The sequence below is a fragment of the Rana temporaria genome, chromosome 3 (genome assembly GCF_905171775.1).
Source record: "Rana temporaria chromosome 3, aRanTem1.1, whole genome shotgun sequence".
NCBI lineage: Eukaryota > Metazoa > Chordata > Amphibia > Anura > Ranidae > Rana > Rana temporaria.
The window spans coordinates 139,718,406-139,739,611 of record NC_053491.1 but is presented as its reverse complement, the minus strand read 5'-3'; the positions used below and the strand labels follow the sequence as shown (position 1 = coordinate 139,739,611).

At 40.2% G+C, this 21,206-nt stretch overlaps 1 protein-coding gene across 9 annotated transcripts in view; it reads right to left on the bottom strand.

Moving 5' to 3' along the window:
- The window catches only part of KMT2E (lysine methyltransferase 2E (inactive)), a 114,447-nt gene that overhangs the window by 15,444 nt on the left and 77,797 nt on the right, over positions 1 to 21,206 (bottom strand). For 7 of the 9 annotated variants that reach the window (XM_040343500.1, XM_040343497.1, XM_040343501.1 and 4 more), the window contains 7 exons: positions 19,154 to 19,489; positions 14,720 to 14,773; positions 9,971 to 10,225; positions 8,834 to 8,981; positions 8,113 to 8,366; positions 5,876 to 5,932; positions 857 to 1,402 (listed from right to left, as the gene is read on the bottom strand). In XM_040343500.1, the coding sequence (XP_040199434.1) occupies positions 857 to 1,402; positions 5,876 to 5,932; positions 8,113 to 8,366; positions 8,834 to 8,981; positions 9,971 to 10,225; positions 14,720 to 14,773; positions 19,154 to 19,489 (1,650 nt within the window). The remainder of the gene's footprint in view (positions 1 to 856; positions 1,403 to 5,875; positions 5,933 to 8,112; positions 8,367 to 8,833; positions 8,982 to 9,970; positions 10,226 to 14,719; positions 14,774 to 19,153; positions 19,490 to 21,206) is intronic. The other 2 variants (XM_040343502.1, XM_040343504.1) reach the window with 1 other exon arrangement.

Here is a 21,206-nt window from a genome sequence, read left to right as displayed (position 1 = left end):
AATCACAGGTTACGATGCTCAGTTATGTGAAGGGACAGAGTCAGTGATCACTGATTCTGGTCATTCAGAACAGGTAGGAGCCAGATTTTTGGATAATGGTACTCCTCATATACTGTTACAGAAGCAGTGCTACTTACTAGATTTCTATTTTTTTCCCCACATATCATGCTCTTGACTTTGTTTGGCTTGGTAAATTACTTCCAACAGAGCTAAATTAAATTGAACTTAAAAGATGAACTTTACCTGCAAAACATGTGCATTTAAAAAAATAATAATAATAATAATATTATGTTAGGAACCTGTAAAAGCATTGCACCGTACCTCCTGATACAGGCAGGCAGTTACATTCTGACAGGAAGTTCAATGCACAGACTAGAGCGGTTAACAGCACCCTGGTAGTTCATTAAGAACATTAAAAACCAAAAGGCTGTGTGAAGACTTGTTTTTCCAATTTACAAAACACTGACTGGGTTAGGTGGCTGGGCAAGCAGAGCCGCACTAATAATACACCACCCCCAATAAAAAAAATTTAAGCATGTAACAGCGAGCGGGGGGACATCTTCTGCTCACTGTAAAAACGGGGACTGGGGGGGGGGGGAGTACATTTGTAACAAGTTACAGCCTAGAAATAAGCAAAACGTTACAAAAGGTGAACTTTAATCTGGAGAGAACATGGTAAGCCACAAGGGCCAAAATTATCCTCAGTATTTTAACCACCATAAAATTTGGAAAGCAAGTGCTTTTACTGGTGTATGTGGGTCAGAATTGTTTTGAAATTTCATAATGAAAGCTAAAAGAAAAAAAAGAAAAACATATTCCTTTATGAAACAAGCAAAAAATAAAAATAAAAACTTGCCTTTTTCTTTTGTGGAGGATTTAAAGGTGTTCCATTTCCATCTAGAACACCATCACTACTAAGTGCTCTTCCAAATCCAGACATAAGTCCTTCGTCTGAGGGGCAAAACATGGAACCTTCCATAAATATAGTTCGGGCATCCTCTTGAATTAGGCACTTTGAGTCATTCATTCGGAATCCGCCACCAACCTCCAGCTGGTGTGATGGAGTCAAGTCTCTTAAATTTGAATTAACTGCAGAAAAGTTGACCCCTGTCCTTTCAGGGCTTTTCATCCACGAAGAAAACACAGTGCCCCGTCCACAGTGAGCAGTTTCCTGCTGGCTGGTTGAATCAGTCCTATCCCGTGACAGAGACTCCATGTTTTTTTGCAGTGTAGCCTGTTCATTCAGTTCAAGTCCTAAATGATGATCTGGTACAGACTCACTTTCTGTCCTACTCCGTGGGCTAGAGTAACCTATAGTCTTTATTTCCTGCAATCCCATTTCAGTTAAGTTAGAATTTCTGAAAGAGTTCATAGCCAGAGCTGGTGCTGCCCGTTCATTAGCCTGTTAAAAATAAAAAAATAACATGTAGTGAGGAATAAAATTCTGAAGAGTGCCCTTCTGGAAACTATACAATGAGCAGAAGACAAACATATATGTTTTATAACTATAAAATGTAAGCAATAGCTCATGCAAATAAAATCTATTCAAAGTGATGCAAATACTATAAAATAAGACAAACGATACTAATGCAACATTTGCATATGCAAGACAAAAACATTAGCTTGCATTAAAGACGACGTATGGGCAAAAATAATTTGACCATTAGCAAAAAAAAAACACAAGTTGGCTTTAAAGCGGAGCTCCAGGCTCCTTCAGAAAACATACTGTAGCTGCTGACTTTGAATTTTAGGACACTTACCTGAACGAATCCAGCTGTGTCTTCACCAGACCTGATCTTTCAATAGATCCCGGGTGCCGCCGCCATCTCGGGTAAGAGAAACCGAAAGATTGCAGCTTCACAGCCGGTTCCCTACTGCACATGCGCAAAGTGCGCTGTGCTTTGTGATTCGCTTGGCGGTGGGGGGGGAATAAGGAAGGGGCCAAGCTTCCAGGTGAGTTTGCCTTGGCCAAGTCAGCTGAAAGTAGGAGCAGGTACCTGTCAAAACCCTCCAAGGAGAGGGGGGGGCACGTTGTTGGCAAATTAGAGTTTTTTGGGCGGGGCTCTGCTTTAAGGCTGGCCATACATTATAATATTTCCTTATTACTTCAACTATGTAGAGCAAGGGCCTGCCTGATTGCATGCAAATTGAAAGTGTCTAGATTTGACCTCATATGGTTTTGGTAAATCAAAAGGAAAATTGTATTGCCAGCCTAAGGGTGTGTGTGGGTGTGTGTGTGTGAGTGTGTGTGTGTCCCATCTCTGGATGCTGCAACATATGTTACATATTTTACTCAGGCAGCAGTTTTCTGTTGGTGTCAAACGCCCTAAAACCGAGACTTGTAGCCTGCGTTGGAACAGAATACAATCTGACTGTGCACAGGATGCATAGAACATGCACGTTTGCAGAGAAGGTATACACCAATTCAGAATCCTGTCGGCTTCCAGAAATTGTCAATTCTAATTGACAATGCACACTGAAGAGAAACATCAGATGTGCAAATGAAAAAGCTTTCCTGTGCACTCCCTGCTGATTTTGGACTGCATCCATAAGTGCAGCTGAGAAGGATGGTGTGGTAAAATGTAAACTGTAAACAGCTCTTATTGTATGGCTCAAGCAAAAAAAAAAAAAAAAAAGAAGCAAGTTCTCTCATGTGGCCAACTTGCAAAGTATACATGTATGAGCAAGCAAAATAAAGGACAATTATGGCTGGCCACAAAACGGCGAATCAGCTCTAATTGCCTTAGTACTAAAAAGAAACCTCAATCCATATTATGTCTGTTAAGGCTCTGACAACACCACGTTGCAGAGGTGGCGGGCGACAGGAAAACTGCATAAGCTCATGACCAATAACTCCATAAGGTAACCCCAGACATACTGGCCTAAATATCTGAGTCCTGTGTGAACTTGAACACGGATGGGTATTCACTGCTGACTGCAGGACTATCACAGGGAGAAACACCAGTGTAGATTATGAACCGAAGATCTGATCTGCTTGGTTAAATGGAGAGCTGTTCATGATCTCCAACTGCAACCTGAATCAGTAGCTGTAGAAGACTAGAGAACCTTTTTAAAAAAAATAAAAACACCAGTATAAAGTGAAAAAATAAAATAAAAAAACAACACCTTGTGCGCAATTAGATTGCTTGCAGCCACCCACTAGAGTTTTGATCTACATTAAAGTACCAGTACTGGTAGAGCGGGATAATGCAATCCTTTGTTAAGAACAGCAGTTGTAGGACACATCTACAGTGGTAAAGTCACTAGCAAAAAAATGAGGAATGATAATTGTGGACTGGGTTATCCTGTGCTAGCCAGATGACTTGGACCCTATCCGTGCAATATTGCTCTTTGGAGCTTTCAATTCCACAGCCTGTTAAAATGTGGGATTCCCCCTTTCCTGAAGTCAGAACCCACAATACTCCTTATGAGAAAGCTTTGGACTAATGTTAAAAAACAGCCTGGAACTGACAGGCTTTATTCCAGAAATGCGATTATGGCACAATACGGTCTACAGTGATTTGTGCAAATTGGAGGGATTTTGGCTATGGAGGGCATACAGTTTATATCTCGGCTATATAATCAAAGCGTGTTAAAATCCTTTTCAGACCTGCAAATTGAAATTAATTTACCCAGACAGCAGTTTTATAAAAACAGGTGGTCCCCTACTTACAAACATCCTACTTACAAACGGAGGGAGACAACAGGAAATGAAAGGAAATCTACCCCTAGGAAGGGAAATTCTCTCCTGTAAGAGTTAATATGGGAAAAAGGTGTCTCCACTCATGCTTTATCACCAATCCTTGTTTTCCTAATAACCCTAAAATTTAATTGGGACAAAGTGAGACGAAATCTTCTGAACAGGGGCACAGACAGCAAAACAAAAGTTACAGGGGTGAAAACCCTTCCCTATGCCATCCAAAAAGCTTAAAAATAGATTTTTTTTAGCTGGAGCTACACTTAAAAAATGTACCTGTTCCAACTTACAGATTCAACTCGAGAACAAACCTACACAGTCCCCATCTTGTTTGTAACCCAGGGACAGTCTGTACTTACCATTAAGACAGACCCAAGGACGCCAATCCACTCTTGTCCAATCTGACCATCCCCTTCTACCAGTCATATTCCATGAACCATATTAATAAGGACACAATTTTACAGATTTACTCTACACTAAGCCCTACCATACAAGAGTCGACATCCTTGCCATGCAGGTGAAGCTGGGACCAGGATTTAGGTAAATTTGGAAGATGTTTACAGTCCATTCCTACCATCTCCGTTCCGCCTTCACAAGTTATCACATATTTTTACTGCACAGAGCATACCGCACTACTATACAGCTACATCGCTGGGGGAGGAGAGATTCGCGCATATGTCCTAAGTGTTGCAGAGAGGAGGGCTCACTTATCGAATTAATGCAATGGTGCCCCAAATGTTTCCGTAATTGGACAGATGTGACTGATGCAATCTCTTTAGTGTACAAGGTCAAAGTACCGTTCGATCCTTGTTTGTTGGGAGCAGTAGATGAGAAAATGTATACCCCTCCAATTCATGTAGCGGTACTTAAGACTTTTATATATCGCACGGAAGCAAAATCACCAGATTCTAGTTATCGTCACCGTACACCCACAAAGAAAAATTTGGTAGAACACGTTAATTGTTTTCTTGTACTGAAACAATAAATGTACCAACATAGAAATGCAGTTCATAAATTTTACCCTATACGGCAGGCATGGTTGGAAACTCTGGGACTTGCTCCAACTCAACTGGTTATGCACAGACGTCAAAAGGTATTTAACTCTCATACCTGCAGCAATCTCCCCCTAGGGTAAGTTATTAGAGAGTTGCCAGTACGCAAGTGAGAATCACAACTTTTTGTGCTTGCCCAAGGAGGTTATGTTTCTCGTCAAAGCTTTGAGATAGCAAAGACCATACTTTGTTTTTGGCCCATTAAGCTCTCCCGGACTGGGTGAGAGTAGTTAGAAGTTAATTTCTCTGTTATTTTTAGTTGTTTTTCTGATTTAGGTTCTATGGGACCCGATTATACTATTTAGTGCCACTTCGATATCTCTAAATTCTTACTGTATTACTGTTCCTAATGGTTGAGACGATCTAACTCCTAGTATATGTTATCTGCCATATCAAGTAGATTTTGTATACCTCTTTGATGCATGTCCTAGGCTTCCTATATGTCTAGATTACTGCATTGTGTTTTTTGATGACTAATGGCACAACAAACATTTTTACCCAAAAAAAGAAGATACTAAACTTTTGTTTCCAAGGGATATATAGTCTGCTCTTGGGTAGGCAATCCTAACACCCCCAGCGGTTGTGGAACTACAAGTCCCATCATGCCTATGCATTTGGGAGGAATTTTTTTAACGGTCAGTGGCTTGCAATGCCTCACTGGACTTGTAGTTCCCGCAACAGCTGGAGGGCCACAGGTTGAGACCCCGTACGTATTCAGGAGATTTGTTTTGTAAAAAAAAAAAATTGGTGCATTTTAGAGGTGGTAAGGGAAGGAGTGTGTTTTTGGCCCATAGACTTTTTATAGTAGTGGCTGAAAACACTCAAAATGTGTTTGTTTGAAGGCACTTCCATTGAAATCTATAGGGCCAAAAGCGCCTTAATCTGCCTGAAAAGAAGCATGTGTACTCCAAGTGACAGGGGCCTGAGTGCTCAGGTGTGAACAGACACCATTTAAAACAATGTGATTTTTAATGTTGAAAGTTTTGTAGCTACAAAACTTCAGACGTGTATGAGGGCTTAGGTATTTGTTGTTAGTGCTGTACATTTTACTTTTTTAGCAAGGAGAAATGCACATTGAAAACAAAACAGTGGCTTAGAAAAAAAAAAAAAAAAAAAAAAAACTTACCTCCAGGCTATTGGATCTTCTGTTTAGCTCAGGAGAACTTTCTGGTGAAGAAATGCTCTAAAATAAGTGAAAGTAAATAAAATCAATCAATCCCCAAAAAACATACAAATTAAATAAAACTGCCACATTCTCTTTCAAGCAACATTATCTGTTTGTGTCCAAGGTTTCAAACTTTATAAGCAAATTTACAAAATTGGTCATTTCAGACACTCAAATGGGGGGGGGGGGGGGGGGGCTAGAATGTTAAATGTTTCAATATAACTTGGGTAAACTTTGCTTAAAATCATAAATTACAGAATCAAATTTTTACAGCAAGTGGTTAGAAAGGTAGCTATTCACACAACCCAAAAGACTTTTGGAAGCTACATCAAAAAGGTATACCAAGTTTCTGCTCAGACACCAGTGATGTAGACCGTCAAATATAAGGATATTTTCAATGGGAAAACTCCAGCACAAATGTAAAATAGTTACTGAATTAAAAGGCATTTTCCACTTTAACTGAACACTGTTCCTCTGTACAACGTATCTTTAATATGGAGGAAAGTTTCTGGTCCTCCACAAAAAGCTAAATGGAGGGCCAATTTAAAAAAAAAAAAAACATCTGCGTTAAGGAAAGTGAAATGCAGGTTGTTGAGCCCAACCAGACAGCTTGTTAGTTTACAGTAGGTAGGGGAAATCTTCTGATAGGACATCTGCTGCAGCAGCTTGGTCTTCTTGGTCCAATTAAGCAAACATTAACCACTTTCGGACTGCCCGCCGCAGAAATACGTTGGCCGTTTGAAGAGGTACATAACCCCGGTACCCTCTTCTTCAGTAGGCGATCCGCTACAAGATAAAAGTGGTCTCTGCGGCGGCTATGCCACAAGATCACTTATCGGCGGTGGGAGAGGGCGGAGGCGATCGGGTATGCTCCCTTGCTGTGTATGGAGACGAGTGAGGGGAAGATGGCCCCCACCCGTCTCCATATCACTGCAGGGCAGAAGCGATATCAAAACATCACTTCTGCCCATCGCTTTTAAAAGAGACATTTTTTTTATCACTATTGCATTTTAGTCCAAATATGAGATCTGAGGTCTTTTTGAACCCAGATCTCATATTTAGGAGGAGCTGTAATGCCGTTTTCTATTACAAGGGATGTTAACATTCCTTGTAATAGGAATAAAAGTGACCCAAAAGTTTTTATGAAAATAGTGTTCAAACCACACACGTGAGGTATCGCCACGATCTTTAGGCCCCATACACACCATATAATCTATCCGCAGATAAATCCCATCAAATGGGTTTCTGCGGATAGATCCTATGGTGTGTACACGCCAACGGATATTTATCCGCAGAGAAATCTCCCCTGGGATGGATTTCCAGCAGATGGATATTTGCTGACATGCTCAACAAATCCATCTGCTGGAATCCATTCCAACGGATGGATCCGCTCGTCTGTACAGACTTACCGGATCCATCCGTCTAAAGGGATTCCCCGCACGCGTCGTAATGATTTGACGCATGCGTGGAATTCCTTATATGACAGCGTCGCGCCCGTCGCCGCGTCATAATAGCGGCGACGGCGCGACACGTCATCGGCAAAGGATTTCAGCGCGGATTTCAATGCGATGGTGTGTACACGCCATCGCATAGAAATCCTCTGAAATCCTCGAGAGGATTTATCCGCGGATACGGTCCGCTGGACCGTATCTGCGGATAAATCCTCTCGTGTGTATGGGGCCTGAGAGTGAGAGCAATAATTCTAATAACATGATCTTTCACAATATAAAAAAAAAAAAAAAAAAAGTTGGGCTAACTTTACTGTTGTCTTATTTTTTTTATTAAAAAAAAAAAAGGTGATTTTTTTCACCCAAAGTGCGCTTTTTAAGACCGCTGCGCAAATGGTGTGACAAAAAGTATTGCAACGACTGCCATTTTATTCTCTAGGGTGTTATATATATATATATATATATATATATATAATGTTTGGAGGTTCCAAGTAATTTTCTAGCAAAAAAAAAAAAAAAGTTGTAAACACCAAATCTCAGAAAGAGGCTTGGTCCTTAAGTGGTTAAAGGCAGGCTCGAAACAAAAATAAACTATACTGGAAGGATCAAGGAAACATTGCTTCATAACTATAAATTGAAGGCCCTTTTCCTTAAAATGTTTCCATTAAATGCCATTTCAAATACAAGATTACAGCCAACTAATCTTATGAACACAAGGAGAAAGCATGGGGTTCATTAGAAGTTGCTTACCTCAAAATGCAAGTGATTTCCACGGACACAGGCAGTTACAGAATTAACCGGCGAATAAGTCTGCTTGTAACTGTTACGACAACTTTCATCCTCTACCTTTATCCTGGGAGGAGTACTGAATAGTGATGCATCCGCAGAAGGCATATCTATACGTGTTGGTGTTGCATAAGGAGATGCAGTAGGTGTAGAATTTTCTGAGTACACACAGTCCAACAATTGATACATTCTCCTTTTTTTCAAAGGGGTTGTTAGGTCTACAATTGACAAAAAAAAAGACAAAGACGGTTAAAACAAATAAACTATATTTCTTTTTTTTTTTCTTTTTAACCACCTCAGCTTTTACCAAATTCTAGAGACCAGCTATAAACCATATTTCTAACCGAACACAAAAGATAGTATTGAAGTACAATTCAAACAGCCACAACCACACAGATTTAAATTACACCTGTTCGAAGATATATGGTGGCCGTCACTGCTCGATTTCTGAAACAACTAGTTCTGTTTAAATTCTTGCAAGGGACCCAGCAAATGGCTTGGCGGGTGGGATTTGGTCCTCAGGCCTTGTGTTTGACACATGTGCACTAGATATATATGGTCCTGGGTGCACACTGTACAGAATATTCAACAACATACAACACACAGGTATTTAAAAGTGCATTAATACTACAAGGTGGGTGGGTAACAGTCCACTTTTATACGCACACACACAAATTCATCTCACCTGAAGTCAGTGGGCAACTGCCATTCATGACTAAGTGGCACTTATTTTCTGCAAATGTACTGGGGCTTTGGGATCGATCTTGAGCAGGAGAATCAAATGGATTCAGAGGTGCAGAAAGTTCCTCCTCCAAAGCTTGTTTCAGCCATCGCTAAAAAAAAAAAAAATAAGTATCATGTTTTTAACATTCTACATCATCGGAAAAAATCAAAATGCACAATTTTTCCAAGCAATGAGTCATTAAATACTGATTGGCTCTACTGGTAGCGCTCCTTTCCTTAACTCCCTTCCTGCACAGACCAATTTTCAGCTTTCAGTGCCGTCACTCTTTGAATGACAATTGCGCGATCATACTACAGTGTACCCAAATACAATTTTTATCTTTTGATGGTATTTAATTGCCAAGTTTTTTTTTTTTTTTTTTTCTAAACAAAACAAAAAAAGGACCGAAAATTTTGAAAACCCCCCCCCCCCCCCCCCCCCCCCCCCCCCCCCAAAAACTGTTTTGAAGTTTGGAATAAAAATAGGTAATTTTAAAGCTGCACTGGTAGGTGAAACTGATAGGCAGCACTGATGTGTGGCACCGATTATGACACACTGATGGGCACTGGTAGCTGACACTGGTGGGCATGGAAAATGCAGCCGCAGCTTTCTGTGTAAGGGACTGATGTCCCTCTGACAGAAGCTGGTGATTGGCTTCCCCCCCCCCCCCTCATGCTGACAGTGTGAGGGGGGGGGAAAAATACAGATTACAGAGCTTCTGTTTACATCACGTGATCAGCAGTCATTGGCCGACAACTGATCAGACCCACATCCACACTGACAAATCTTGCCGGACTTTAAGTATCTATTTTAAAAAAAAAAAACAGAAAAGCTCCTATGTTTTAATGCTTAGCTAAATATGCAGTGTTCAAACATGCCTTTTTGTAAACAAAAAGTAACCTGTCTCATAAAATAAAGTGTATTAATAGATCTTCTGTCACACTATCCAATGCCAGCAATGTAATCTGTACATTCAACAAGGTTAAACAAGACCTCTTCTGGCATAGATGTATGTACATTACATAACACTCATGCCATATAGTATATATTTTAGTACACTATAAAAGAAAGATTCATAAAGGCTGTAGCAATATGTACCTTTTTGCAGTAACCCAAAACAATCTCCTCATCTTTTTGTCTCTTCTTTTTCTCAGACAGGAACGGAGAGGTGAATCGAATATAGTGCTTTGGAGTGGTATACACATGTGGACTGTAGACAAGACCTGGTAAAGAATTTAGCTGTGTTGCCAGAACTTCAGGGTCTGTGGTTATCCGCAAAGGTCTTTCCAAAAATGTCTCCCCATGTTTGCCAGACTTTTCATGCTTTTCACTTAACCATTCATTAACCAAGTGCTAGAATGAAAAATAAAGGTTTAGTTCTTGGTCCTACCAACATAGTTTTCAGGGCAGACAGGCTATACCAGACAATGACATGACATGACAATACCACATTTACCATAAGCACTTTTTTTTTTATTTGTCTTGCATTAGGTAAAAGTAGCTCACAACTAGTTTGCAGTATCCAGTGAAGAAAAGGATTCTCTAGCTGAATATTCATTTATAATAACATTTTCATGTACCTGTGAATTCCACAGAGGAATAGTACAGGGCACAGGCTGAGTAGCCACAGACCCTAAATTATATGTTGGTACCTTTGGGTGTTTGGGCGCCTCCCCTATAACCCTACCACACACTGTGAATCCTCAGTTTTGTAGCAAGCAGTGCAAAGTAACCAAAGGATAGAAGGGAGGGTGTCCACTGTCCTGTACTTCAAGATAAGGAATTTACAGGAAAGTCACAATGTCTCTTATTTGTAAAATACACAGGCTGAGTATTTAGAGACCCAGGGATGTCCCCAAGCAACAACTGAGAAAGGTGAGTAACAACAAGGCAAACAGAACTGTGCCAACAGGTCCAACAAAGATCAACAAACCCAAAGTTAGAATACTGCTACAAGAACCTTTACAGCCAAAAGCTGCATCCACAGAAGATTGGAACGCCACCTTGTAAAACGAAAAAGGTATGACTAAAGGACCAGATGGCAGCCTTAAAAAGCTGGGCCACAGAGGCTTTTTTGCTGGAATGGCCAGGAAACACCAACTTGGTGGCGTGGGTACATAAATGCGCAGGAGGAGTTTTCTTCTTTATTGTGCAAGCTTTAGCGGTATAGACGGTGGCTTTGATGTATGTCCTGGCAATGAAGAGAAATTTTCTTTGGGTGCTTTGCAGCAGAGCACAAAAAAGGAATGTGGCTTTATTGAGGTTGAAGACTGATACTACCTTAGGAAGGATAGTTTTGGGCTTAGGAAAACCTTGTCACTGTCAAGTATGAAGGCCCCTCACAAGAGAGCAACCAGCTCAGACACACTTCAGATGCGATAGCAAATAAAGGCTAAATTGCAGGAGAGGTAATCTAAGGAGATTATCCTGATGGGTTCAAATGGTGGTTTCTGCAGGACAATATTAATGATGCACAGGGTGCTGTGTAAGGGAAGCTTGATCTGAGATGCACCATAACTTAAGGTTTTATTAATATTTTAAACAAAATCGAACCCATCAAACAAATACAAAAAGGAAACAAAATATCAGGTTGACCCAATGGGACTGAGGGAATTGTAAGTCTTTTTGTTTGTAAGTGGTATATTTTTTTTAAATAATAGATAAACTATATAAACCTAAATAATCTCTTAATGTATATCCATTTAACAACCAGCCACATTGTACTGTGGACAGGCAACACACTAGGCAAATCAATATACTGGTACTTCGCTGCCTACCTCTGGGTTTGGGCATGTGAATGCATGCTCCCTGGCCGGCTCCTGCTGTGATTGCACACAGTGGGAGCATGTCAGCAAGTCCCAGGCAAATGATTCACGGCCAGGAACCTGTTGTTCGGCTGTGTACCATCACAGCTGAGAGCTCTTTGTTGATATTCAACATAGAGCTCTGTACACAGGGAGCTATATGTCAGTATCTCATCCCTGCAAAGCACAGGGATCATTATTAAAAAGCAGCACACATTACACATAGTTAGGCATTTGACCCCTTGATCGCCCTAGATGTTAACCTGTTCCCAGCCATAAAGTGACAGTATTATTTTTTAAGCACTGATCACTGTATTATTGGCACTGGAGATGACAGTGGCATTTAGATAGTTCCCCAACCCTACCCCTTGTTGGGCTTTGATACAGTGAACAGGTTTGAATACAGTCCTTTGAAACTGTCAAGTGGGTACAACTACTCCCTGTGACAAGAAATGGTATTCTGCAATTCTAAAATTTCCTTGGACAAATTTTGGTTGATTTGAGAAAAGAAAACCGTTAGGAGGTAGATTTTTTAACTTTATTTTATACCCTTTGAAATCAGTGTTGAACCCAAAGTTCTGGGATGTCTGTGACCTACAGAGAGGCAAACTAATAGATGACCCCCATTCTTAGGAGTGAGGACACCCCTTTGTTTGGAAGAGGGCCATTGAGGAAAAAAATTTTTTGCCTAAAATTAATGTCTGCAAGGTAGACCGACAGAATAGTGTAATGATTCTGTTAAAAAACAACGAGTAAATACCCATTAAATTCCTTCATCTATATCACCTCCGGTATTCTAGTTTCTGTTCTCTCATTCACTTCCTGGTTTGCATCGTTCGTTCATGTAAGAACTACATTTCCCAGTATGAATTGCGGCACGCCCAGTAATTCACACCTCCTTGAAGTCTCTAACACGTAGAGAGCGTCCTGCCACACAGATGTAGTTCCCAGGAGGGGGAGGGGGTCATGTTACTGACCACCGCAGTAAAGCCTCCCATCACGGTGGTCAGTAAAATTAGACAAGCAGGAAGTGAACAGAACAGAGAAGAAATAGAGCAACTTCTGAGCAAAAACGAACAATGAGGAAGTGAAAAGAGGAATGTCTGCAGGTAAAGGATGCTTACTATGAAAAAAGTTTTTCTCCTTTACAACCCCTTTAAGGCCAAAAGGAAGGGCTAAAATTCTTGAACTTTTTAATATTAGGCTACGGAAGAGTTATTAGGTGCTCTGTTTGAGGCAGTAGAGGGCTCCTGCGAAAGGGATTTGAATCTTTTGCTGTGAAAGCAGAATCTTCTCTCGTGACATCCTTAATAGTGTCATGTGCCTTTTTGTACCCAAAGGGGCAAAGTGCGACAATGCTAAAGCATTCGTGCACAGTAGAAATTAGCATTTCCACATTAGGAAGCTACAGCTTTAAGTGTGTCGGGGGCTAAAAAAAATATAATAAGGCTGTTGTGCGAGTCCGATGCAGAGACTGGTGTTCAAAATTGAGGTAACCCATAGTTGTCACCAGGATCGCCAGAACCATTGTCCCCATTGGAATATTCCCCCCATTACGGTCCTGTCATTTTTTTTACTTTCCAAACTCCTTGGGTGACTTATTGCCAGACACAGGGAAGCAGCATAATATCTTCATTAAAGTAGTAGAAGCAAAAAAAAAAGAAAAAAAGAAGGATTCTTGGTTGTAAAAACAACTTTCTCAAATAAGGCTCCCTACAAGACCATGCTTAAAAACACAGATACCCATCTAGGCCAAAGTGATGTCCACAAGAAAATTTACCTTATGGGATAGCAACAACAAAGATATGCTCTGATCCTTCGAAGCAGACACGGTAAAATAAGTTTAAAATGAAGGAAATGCATAAGGTATACTGATCACGCCATCAGGGCCATCTGCTGGGTCCACTGTCAGTTCCACTTTATAGGAAAATCCTGTCCAGGTTCTTGTTGAACTGAATCTGGAAACCCCCAGTGCAGATATATGGCTTAGAACACATTGTGATGCAGAATTCCAGATGTGTGTCGAGGACACCTGCCTGTCAGTTCACCACCCCTGGAATGTCTATTATGAATATAGCCAGAACATGAAACGTCTGTTGCCACCCCAACATTTTTAGATCCAGACCAGATGGAAAGTCAAAAAGTGGGGGTACAGTAATCCAATGACACATGAATTGCTTGCAACGCCAAAATATTGATATGATGTGTTGATTTTTCTTATTATTACCACATAGACAGAAGGCGCAGCGATTCACCCCAAACTAGAAGCTGGCATTCACCATTGTAAGAAAGATAAAGGTCTGTCTTCTCACAGCAATGGGGACAGAAGGCACCATAACAGAAAAATTTTGGTTTGAGGATGTAACTGAATGAGCTGCCACACAGACCAACCAGTGTTCCATTGCAAAGTTGTTGAAATTGAGCAAATGCAACTGCTTCCAAAGAAGATACAACCTATTAGCCAACTGAAATGTCTTCTAAGATGTCCAATATCTGGGCTAAATAAACATGCATTCTGCAAAACTGAGGTGGTGTGAGGTGGGCAGAGTTAGGAAACTAAAGGCCAGCCCCCTTGGGATTCATTGCACCTAGTATCCTTTTTTTTTCTCTAGCAATATAACCCCAAGTTTCTTCATTACCAAGGTGTGATCCTCAATAGCCAAAAGAGAAAAACAAGATATAGATTTTTTTTTTTTATTGAATGAAAACGAAATGTGTAAAAATGTATAGAAATCAAGTCAAAACACTGCCAAACATTCCCATGGTGTAGAGCAGAGAACACCTACATGAAGATGGCTGCTGCTACATTAAAACGGTTTTCAGAGATTTCAAGCAGGCTGGGGTTTCTGAAAATCTCATACTAAAAATTAAAAATGGAAAAATGCTATTACGGTAACTATAAACGCAGTCACAAAATTATATATTCTGTAACAGACGGGTTATTCCATATGTTCATTCTTTTTATAGATTACATGTATTACCACGAATTAAAATTCTTGTGTAGAAAAAAATAAATAAATCACCAACCACCTTTGATACATACTGTAACAAGAGTGTCCTTCCATTTTTGAAGTGTCACACAAGTGCATACTGAAGACTGTAAACAGAATTGCAATGTATGCATTATTGATCAGACATAAGAAGCAAAGCATGCCATCAACTGCATTTTCATGACACCATGTCAGTGTTCTGACTGTTACAGTGAACAAAGCGACTGGCTTTCCCTTTATGCGTTTTCTGCTTTCAGATCAGACAAGAACTGTAATATTTTCAAAAATTTAGTACACTGTCGACAATCTACACCAATGGGCATTTTACTGCTAATAGTACATAATACTTTAAGCTGCCCCTTATACTCTACTGCACTTTATGTGCATTATAGGCAGACCACTTTGGTATGCTGCTCTGGAAGCCAAACTTTTCTATCTATACATTCTTACCCTTTGGTTTGCACTTTTGTTTAATGAAAATAGCATAAAATTATTGTATGTAAAAGTTAAACATTTGTTAAAACATGCAAGACAAACTCCAAAATGGTTATAATGAACAGGATATAAATGTTATGCTTAAAATAAGAGGAAATTTGACTTACCAGGAAAAAAAAAACCAAATCTTGCAGTACATGATACAGGCCAAGTAGTCAGACCCTGGTTTATAGGCTTGTACATTCAGGAGATTGTACACTAGCAAGCTTTTGAGGACATGCGCGACGCCCCCCCCCCCCCCCCCCCCCAAGGTTTCTCCCCAATATTTTTCATATTTTATTACGCAGGGGGGAATTTTTTTTATATTTTTACTCTCGACCCGCATTCCCTCCGGTTAAAATTTTGAGTGGGATGCAAGCCATTTTTATTAGCATTACTTATCAAATAGGGACACTCCACTCAAAATCTCTTGTTCATCTGGGCCCCCAGGAGTTTTCTGGCTATACATATGCATTTGTATGACAGGGGTTTGTGATTAGGTAGGTTTAGAAAATGGTTAAGAATATGGTTATATTAGGTTGTTATTTAGCGTTAAACTTACTTTATTTGGGTCTGCCACAGATATTTATTGGGGCAGTTTTCACATCTACCCATACAGTATAATCGTGTCCATTTCCTTTTGTATTGTGCAGACGGATGGACACATACATCAACATGTGTCTCTTTCAATCTGTTCTCTTCAATTAAATGCATGTGTTTTGGTGTCCTCCATACAAATATTTGTATTTACCTTTTCTATGGTGTCAGTCTTTTATCGATTTGGTCACTTTTTGCATATAAACTCACAATGTTGTTCAGAATGTTTTTAGTTTTGCTCATCAATACATGGGGAGAGCTGATCACACCACCCTACACATGTGAGGTGGGAGCGTCTTATTTAGAGGTTCGGTAGGTCACTCTTCTTTTGGGTTTAAAGAAGCACAATGTATGTGGGAAACGCTGTCACCCTTTGGTCCGTTGTCATAGTCCTGGTGGCAGTATTTTAATAAACCCGTTGGACTGATGTTGGTGTGCAGCCATTTTTCTTCTACTTGGTTGCCAATAACCCTGCCACACTCTGTGAATCCTAAGTTTTGTAGCAAGCAATGCAGAGTAACCAGGGAATAGAAGGGAGGATGTCCTTTAGCCTGTACTGTACTTCAAGATGAGTAAATCACAGGCAAGACAAAAATTCTTTAACAGACCCAACAAAGGTCAATAGACCCAACTTGAAAGTGCAGCTGCAAGCAGCTTGTGGCCAAAAACTGCATCTGCAGAAGATTAGACTTCCACCTAGAAGAATTTTAAAAAGATTAACAGAGGACCAGGTGGCAGCCTTACAAGGCTGGGCTAGAGGGGCCTGGTGTCAGAATGCCATGGAAACACCCACTGACCTAGGAGAGTGCAGAAGAAAAATCCATCCTTAAGAGCAAATGCCCTAGTGCTCAGAGGTCTTAGCCATTGCGTAATGGTGGTGGATGGAAGCAGGATGTCCCTTGTGAGGGCCAGAGGACAGGACAAATGGGGAGTTCTGATTTCTGATCAAATGGGTTGCTTTGAGGTAGACTCTTATGGCTCGTTGTCTAGGCATGGGAAAGCAATTTCCTTTGGGTGCTTTGAAGCAGGACATGATGTTAGCACTATGCTGTTACTGAGGTGGATGACTTATACCACCTTAGAAAGAAAAGATGGTCTTCAGTGCAACACTACCTTTCCATTGTAAAGAATGAAGAACAGCTCCTTATAGAACTCCGACACATCTTAAACGACATGATATCAAGAACAACGGCCTCTTTTAGAGATTGAAAAGGAAGATCCCTGAAGAGAAGGTACAACATCGTGCAAATCTTAGTTAAAGCGACGCAGTGCCGTATCGCAAAAAGTGCTCTGGTCAGGAAGGGGGCAAATTCTTCTAGGGCTGAAGTGGTAAAAGTGAGAACAAACAAAAAATACAAAAAAAAATAATATATTATTAACTTATATCTTTAAGGCCTTTGCTGGCTAGCCACACAGTGGAGTATTTTGATGCATGTGATGGAGCATTGTCCTGCATAAATATCATAGTCTTCATGAAAGATGAAGACTTTCCTGTACCATTGAAGAAAGTATATTCTAAAACCTGGCAGTAGATTTTTGTGTCCATCTTAAACCCCAAAAGGTCCAACAAACTCATCTTAAATAATACCAGCCCATACCAGTACCCCACCTCCACACCTTGTCCGGTGTCTAAGTCGAAGTGGAGCTCTGTGCCCTATACTGATCCAGCCACAGGTTCATCCATCTGGTCCATCAAGAGCCACTCTCCTCTCATCAGTCCATAAAACCTTTGGAAAATCTGTCGTCAGATATTTCTTGACGTTTCAACTTATGTGTCTTGTTCAGTGGTGGTCGGGTTTCAAGCTTCCTTACCTTGGCCATGTCTCTGATTACTGAACAGATTGTACTTCTGGGCACTGCAGGTAGTTTGCGTTTCTGGAATGTGACAGCACTGAAGGATAATGGGTTCCTGGTAGCTTCACATTTAATTCTTCTCAAATCTTTGGCAGTCAATTTAAGTCTTTTTCTCATCACATTTGTGACCGCTGACAATTTGGGCTACATCCCTTTGAAAGACTTTTAAAGTTAAAACTTTTTTGGCCCTTTTGCCTGAAGAAAATAAGCTGCCTAATAAATATGCACACCTTGATATAGGGTGTTGGTGACTTAAGACAAATCCTCCTTTATTACACAATTACACATCACCTTATATGCTTAAATCCAATAAGCTTGGACATGGACAATATGCATAAAAATTATGATTTGGTCAAAATACTCATTTGCCAAATAATTGTGTATAGTGTCTTGGTCATTACACTTTCTGGACAAATGCACACACATATGGTATGGAACATTTCTGATCCCTTTGGCCCAGACAGCTTTGTTCAACCTGGTGTCAATATGCACATCACAAGTACGCATCTTTCATTGCGAATTTGTGGACTTCCTTCAGAGCGTGGGGAGCACGTTTCTTGAAGCCAACTCCATGGATCCGCTTGTGAATATTGACATAGTATTCCCTTGTAACTACCCTCATTGATGGCAGGGCAGCAATTTTTCCCTTCACCTCCTTCGTTGCTGGCCATCATTGTCCCTTCTCCTATTGACAATGACGGAAAGTCCGCAACATCTTTTATAGATGTCATTTGTCTACACAAAAAGCGGAATGCCTTGAAAGAGTAAATTTTTTATTTTTATTAAAGGGTTTCATTTATTTTTTACAAGCAGCTTCAGCTGTTCGGACTTTGAGCGACAAGATTCTGCATGTGTGAATTATTAGGGCCATTTTGGAAATATGTCTCATCACCTGTTCTAAAGAATCGACACAAAAGAGCAGAACAAAGTGTAATTGCTGTACTTGATTTAGAGGGGTTGTAAAAGGCTGAACGTTTTTTTACCTTCATGCAGTTCTGCCCTCTCGTGGCTGCTGCCAATTGCGAGTTCTGGTTATGGGGGGTACCCAGGGGACATGTCCTTAAAAGCTTGCTTACTTTTATTTCACCTGATTTTTTTTATATTTAAAAACATTATCCCAAAAGGAAATAACTGATGTAACTGCTTATAAAAAGTTTTAACTGAAGTTCAGCTTCAAATTGTTTAGTGTATCTAAATCTGCTAGTGCACCTAACACTCCCCTCCCCCCCGGAACTGACAATGCTGCTGTCCAAAGGTGCGCCTATTCTCCTTCATCCAGAGTGGGGGCACTCTAATATAGGAGGAGTGTTACTTGCCAGATCAACAGATGAAAACAGAAAAATTAATGCAACCATCACATCGAATGATTGGCAAACTGCAATATATTACATCTTTGGTTGTAGGTTTAATACAGCTTTAAACAATGCCCATACATTTCTAAGGCAGTGTCCCTTCTTACCATCCCAGGAGTTAGGTTAACAGATATATGCTTTAACAAAAAAAAAAAAAAAAAACTTAAGCTTGCTACAATTTAGGATGCTTGGCTTGCCAGATAAACATACCTTTTTTGTTTTGGGGTATTTAGGCGGGCATTTGTTTTGTGCAACTGAATCAATATCTGCAACTTCATCATTATCTGCAGTTGCAACCACTGCTGTGGTAGAAGAGTTCTCACTAACGGGCTCTTCCACAAGTGTATTAGTCTCAGTTTCCACTTGCTGTGGCATGGCCTCCACATCTGGGGAGGAAGGCTGGACATCTGAGCAGGTGCTTATAGTTCTGTGCCGCCGGCGCTGCTGCCCAATGTGAGTTCTGCTTCTAGTAAAACTTTTCCTTTGTTTTGTCCTGTTTATTTTTGCAGGAGTAGGCTTGCTGACAGGTTCTTCTTTCACAGGTTCCTAGAAATATTAAGAAAAACACAGGCTTTTACATATTATGTACAGCATTGCAACACTAAGCTTTCACAGTGTAAAGGAATATAGAAGTTTATGAACAGCTGTATCAGTAACAAGGAAGAATATAACACCTTATAAGATGGGGCTTACTTTTCGCTCATTAACCCCACCATACTTTGTATAGCAATAGTGTGCGTGTGTGTGTGTGTCACAGATACATGCACACTGGCTACTTTTGTATGTATGTAGCACTGCAACACAATGGGGTTGATTTACTAAAGGAAAATCCACTTTGCACTACAAGTGCACTTTGAAGTGCAGTTGCTTTAAATCTAAAGGAAAGATCTGAAATGAGGGGAAGATCGGCTGATTTTATCATCAAAAGCAAAAATGCTGTTTTTTTTATTTTCCTTGCATGTCCCCCCTCAGATCTACAGCAACTGCACTTGTAGTGCAAAGTTGATTTGCCCTTAGTAAATAAACCCCCATATCTGCAATTTACCACTTTTTCACACTGCAAAATTTTATTGTACTGCATGTTATACCTTTCCTACTCATACTATCCATACCGGGGCAAAACATTTTTACTATTTGAAGAGCATGCGTGTGCATGGGCAAGCTTTTTCTTTTTTCAAAAAGCATTCCTATACATCCTGAAAAATGCTGAAGTTGTTGAGTGCAACCATGTTTAAACATTGATGACTTCTCACAGTGCTTGCCAACTATTACAGCAAGGTAACCAGCAAGGTAATAAGCAACAGTTGCAGTAAATACAGGCATATCTCAAAAAATTTGAATAAAAAAAAAAAAATCTAAAAAAGTTTGTTTCAGCAATTCAATTCAAAAAGTGAAGCATGTATTATATGGATTCATTACACACGAGTGGTTTCAAGCATTTTTCTTTTAACTTTGATGATTATGGCTTACAGCTAGTGAAAATCCAACATTCAGTATCTCAGAAAATTAGAATATTGTGAAAAAGTTCATTATTGTAGACTCATGGGGGAATGATTTACTAAAAACTGGAGAGTGCACAATCCGATGCAGCTGTGCATGGTAGCCAATTGTCTAATTCAGTTTGCTAAATTCAGCTTTGACAAAAAAAACAAAATAAAAATGGAAGCCGATTAGTTTCTATGCAGAGCTGCACCAGATTTGACACTTTTCAGGTTGAGTAAAGCAACCCCATGGAGTCGCACTCTAATCCACTAATTAACTCAAAAAATCTGTAAAGGTTTCCTGAGCTTTTAAATCAGGTGTCTCAAACTGGTGGCCCTCCAGCTGTTGCAAAAGTACAAATCTCATGATGATAACCAGCTTTATGGAGATGTGAATTTAATTTTCCCAGCAGGACTTGGCACCTTCCCACACTGCCAAAAGTACCAATACCTGGTTTAATGATCATGGTATCACTGTGCTCGATTGGCCAGCAAACTCGCCTGACCTAAACCCCATAAAGAATCTGTGGGGTATTGTCAAAAGGAAGATGAGACACCAGACCAAATGCAGACGAGCTGAAGGCCGCTATCAAAGCAACTCACCTCAGCAGTGCCACAGACTGATCAACTCTATGCCACGCCGCATCGATGCAGTAATTCAAGCAAAAGGAGTCTCGACCAACTATCGAGTGCATAATATACAGTACATGGACATACTTTTCAGCAAGCCAACATTTCTGTATCAAGTTTTTTTTTTTTATTATTGGTCTTCTGTAAATATT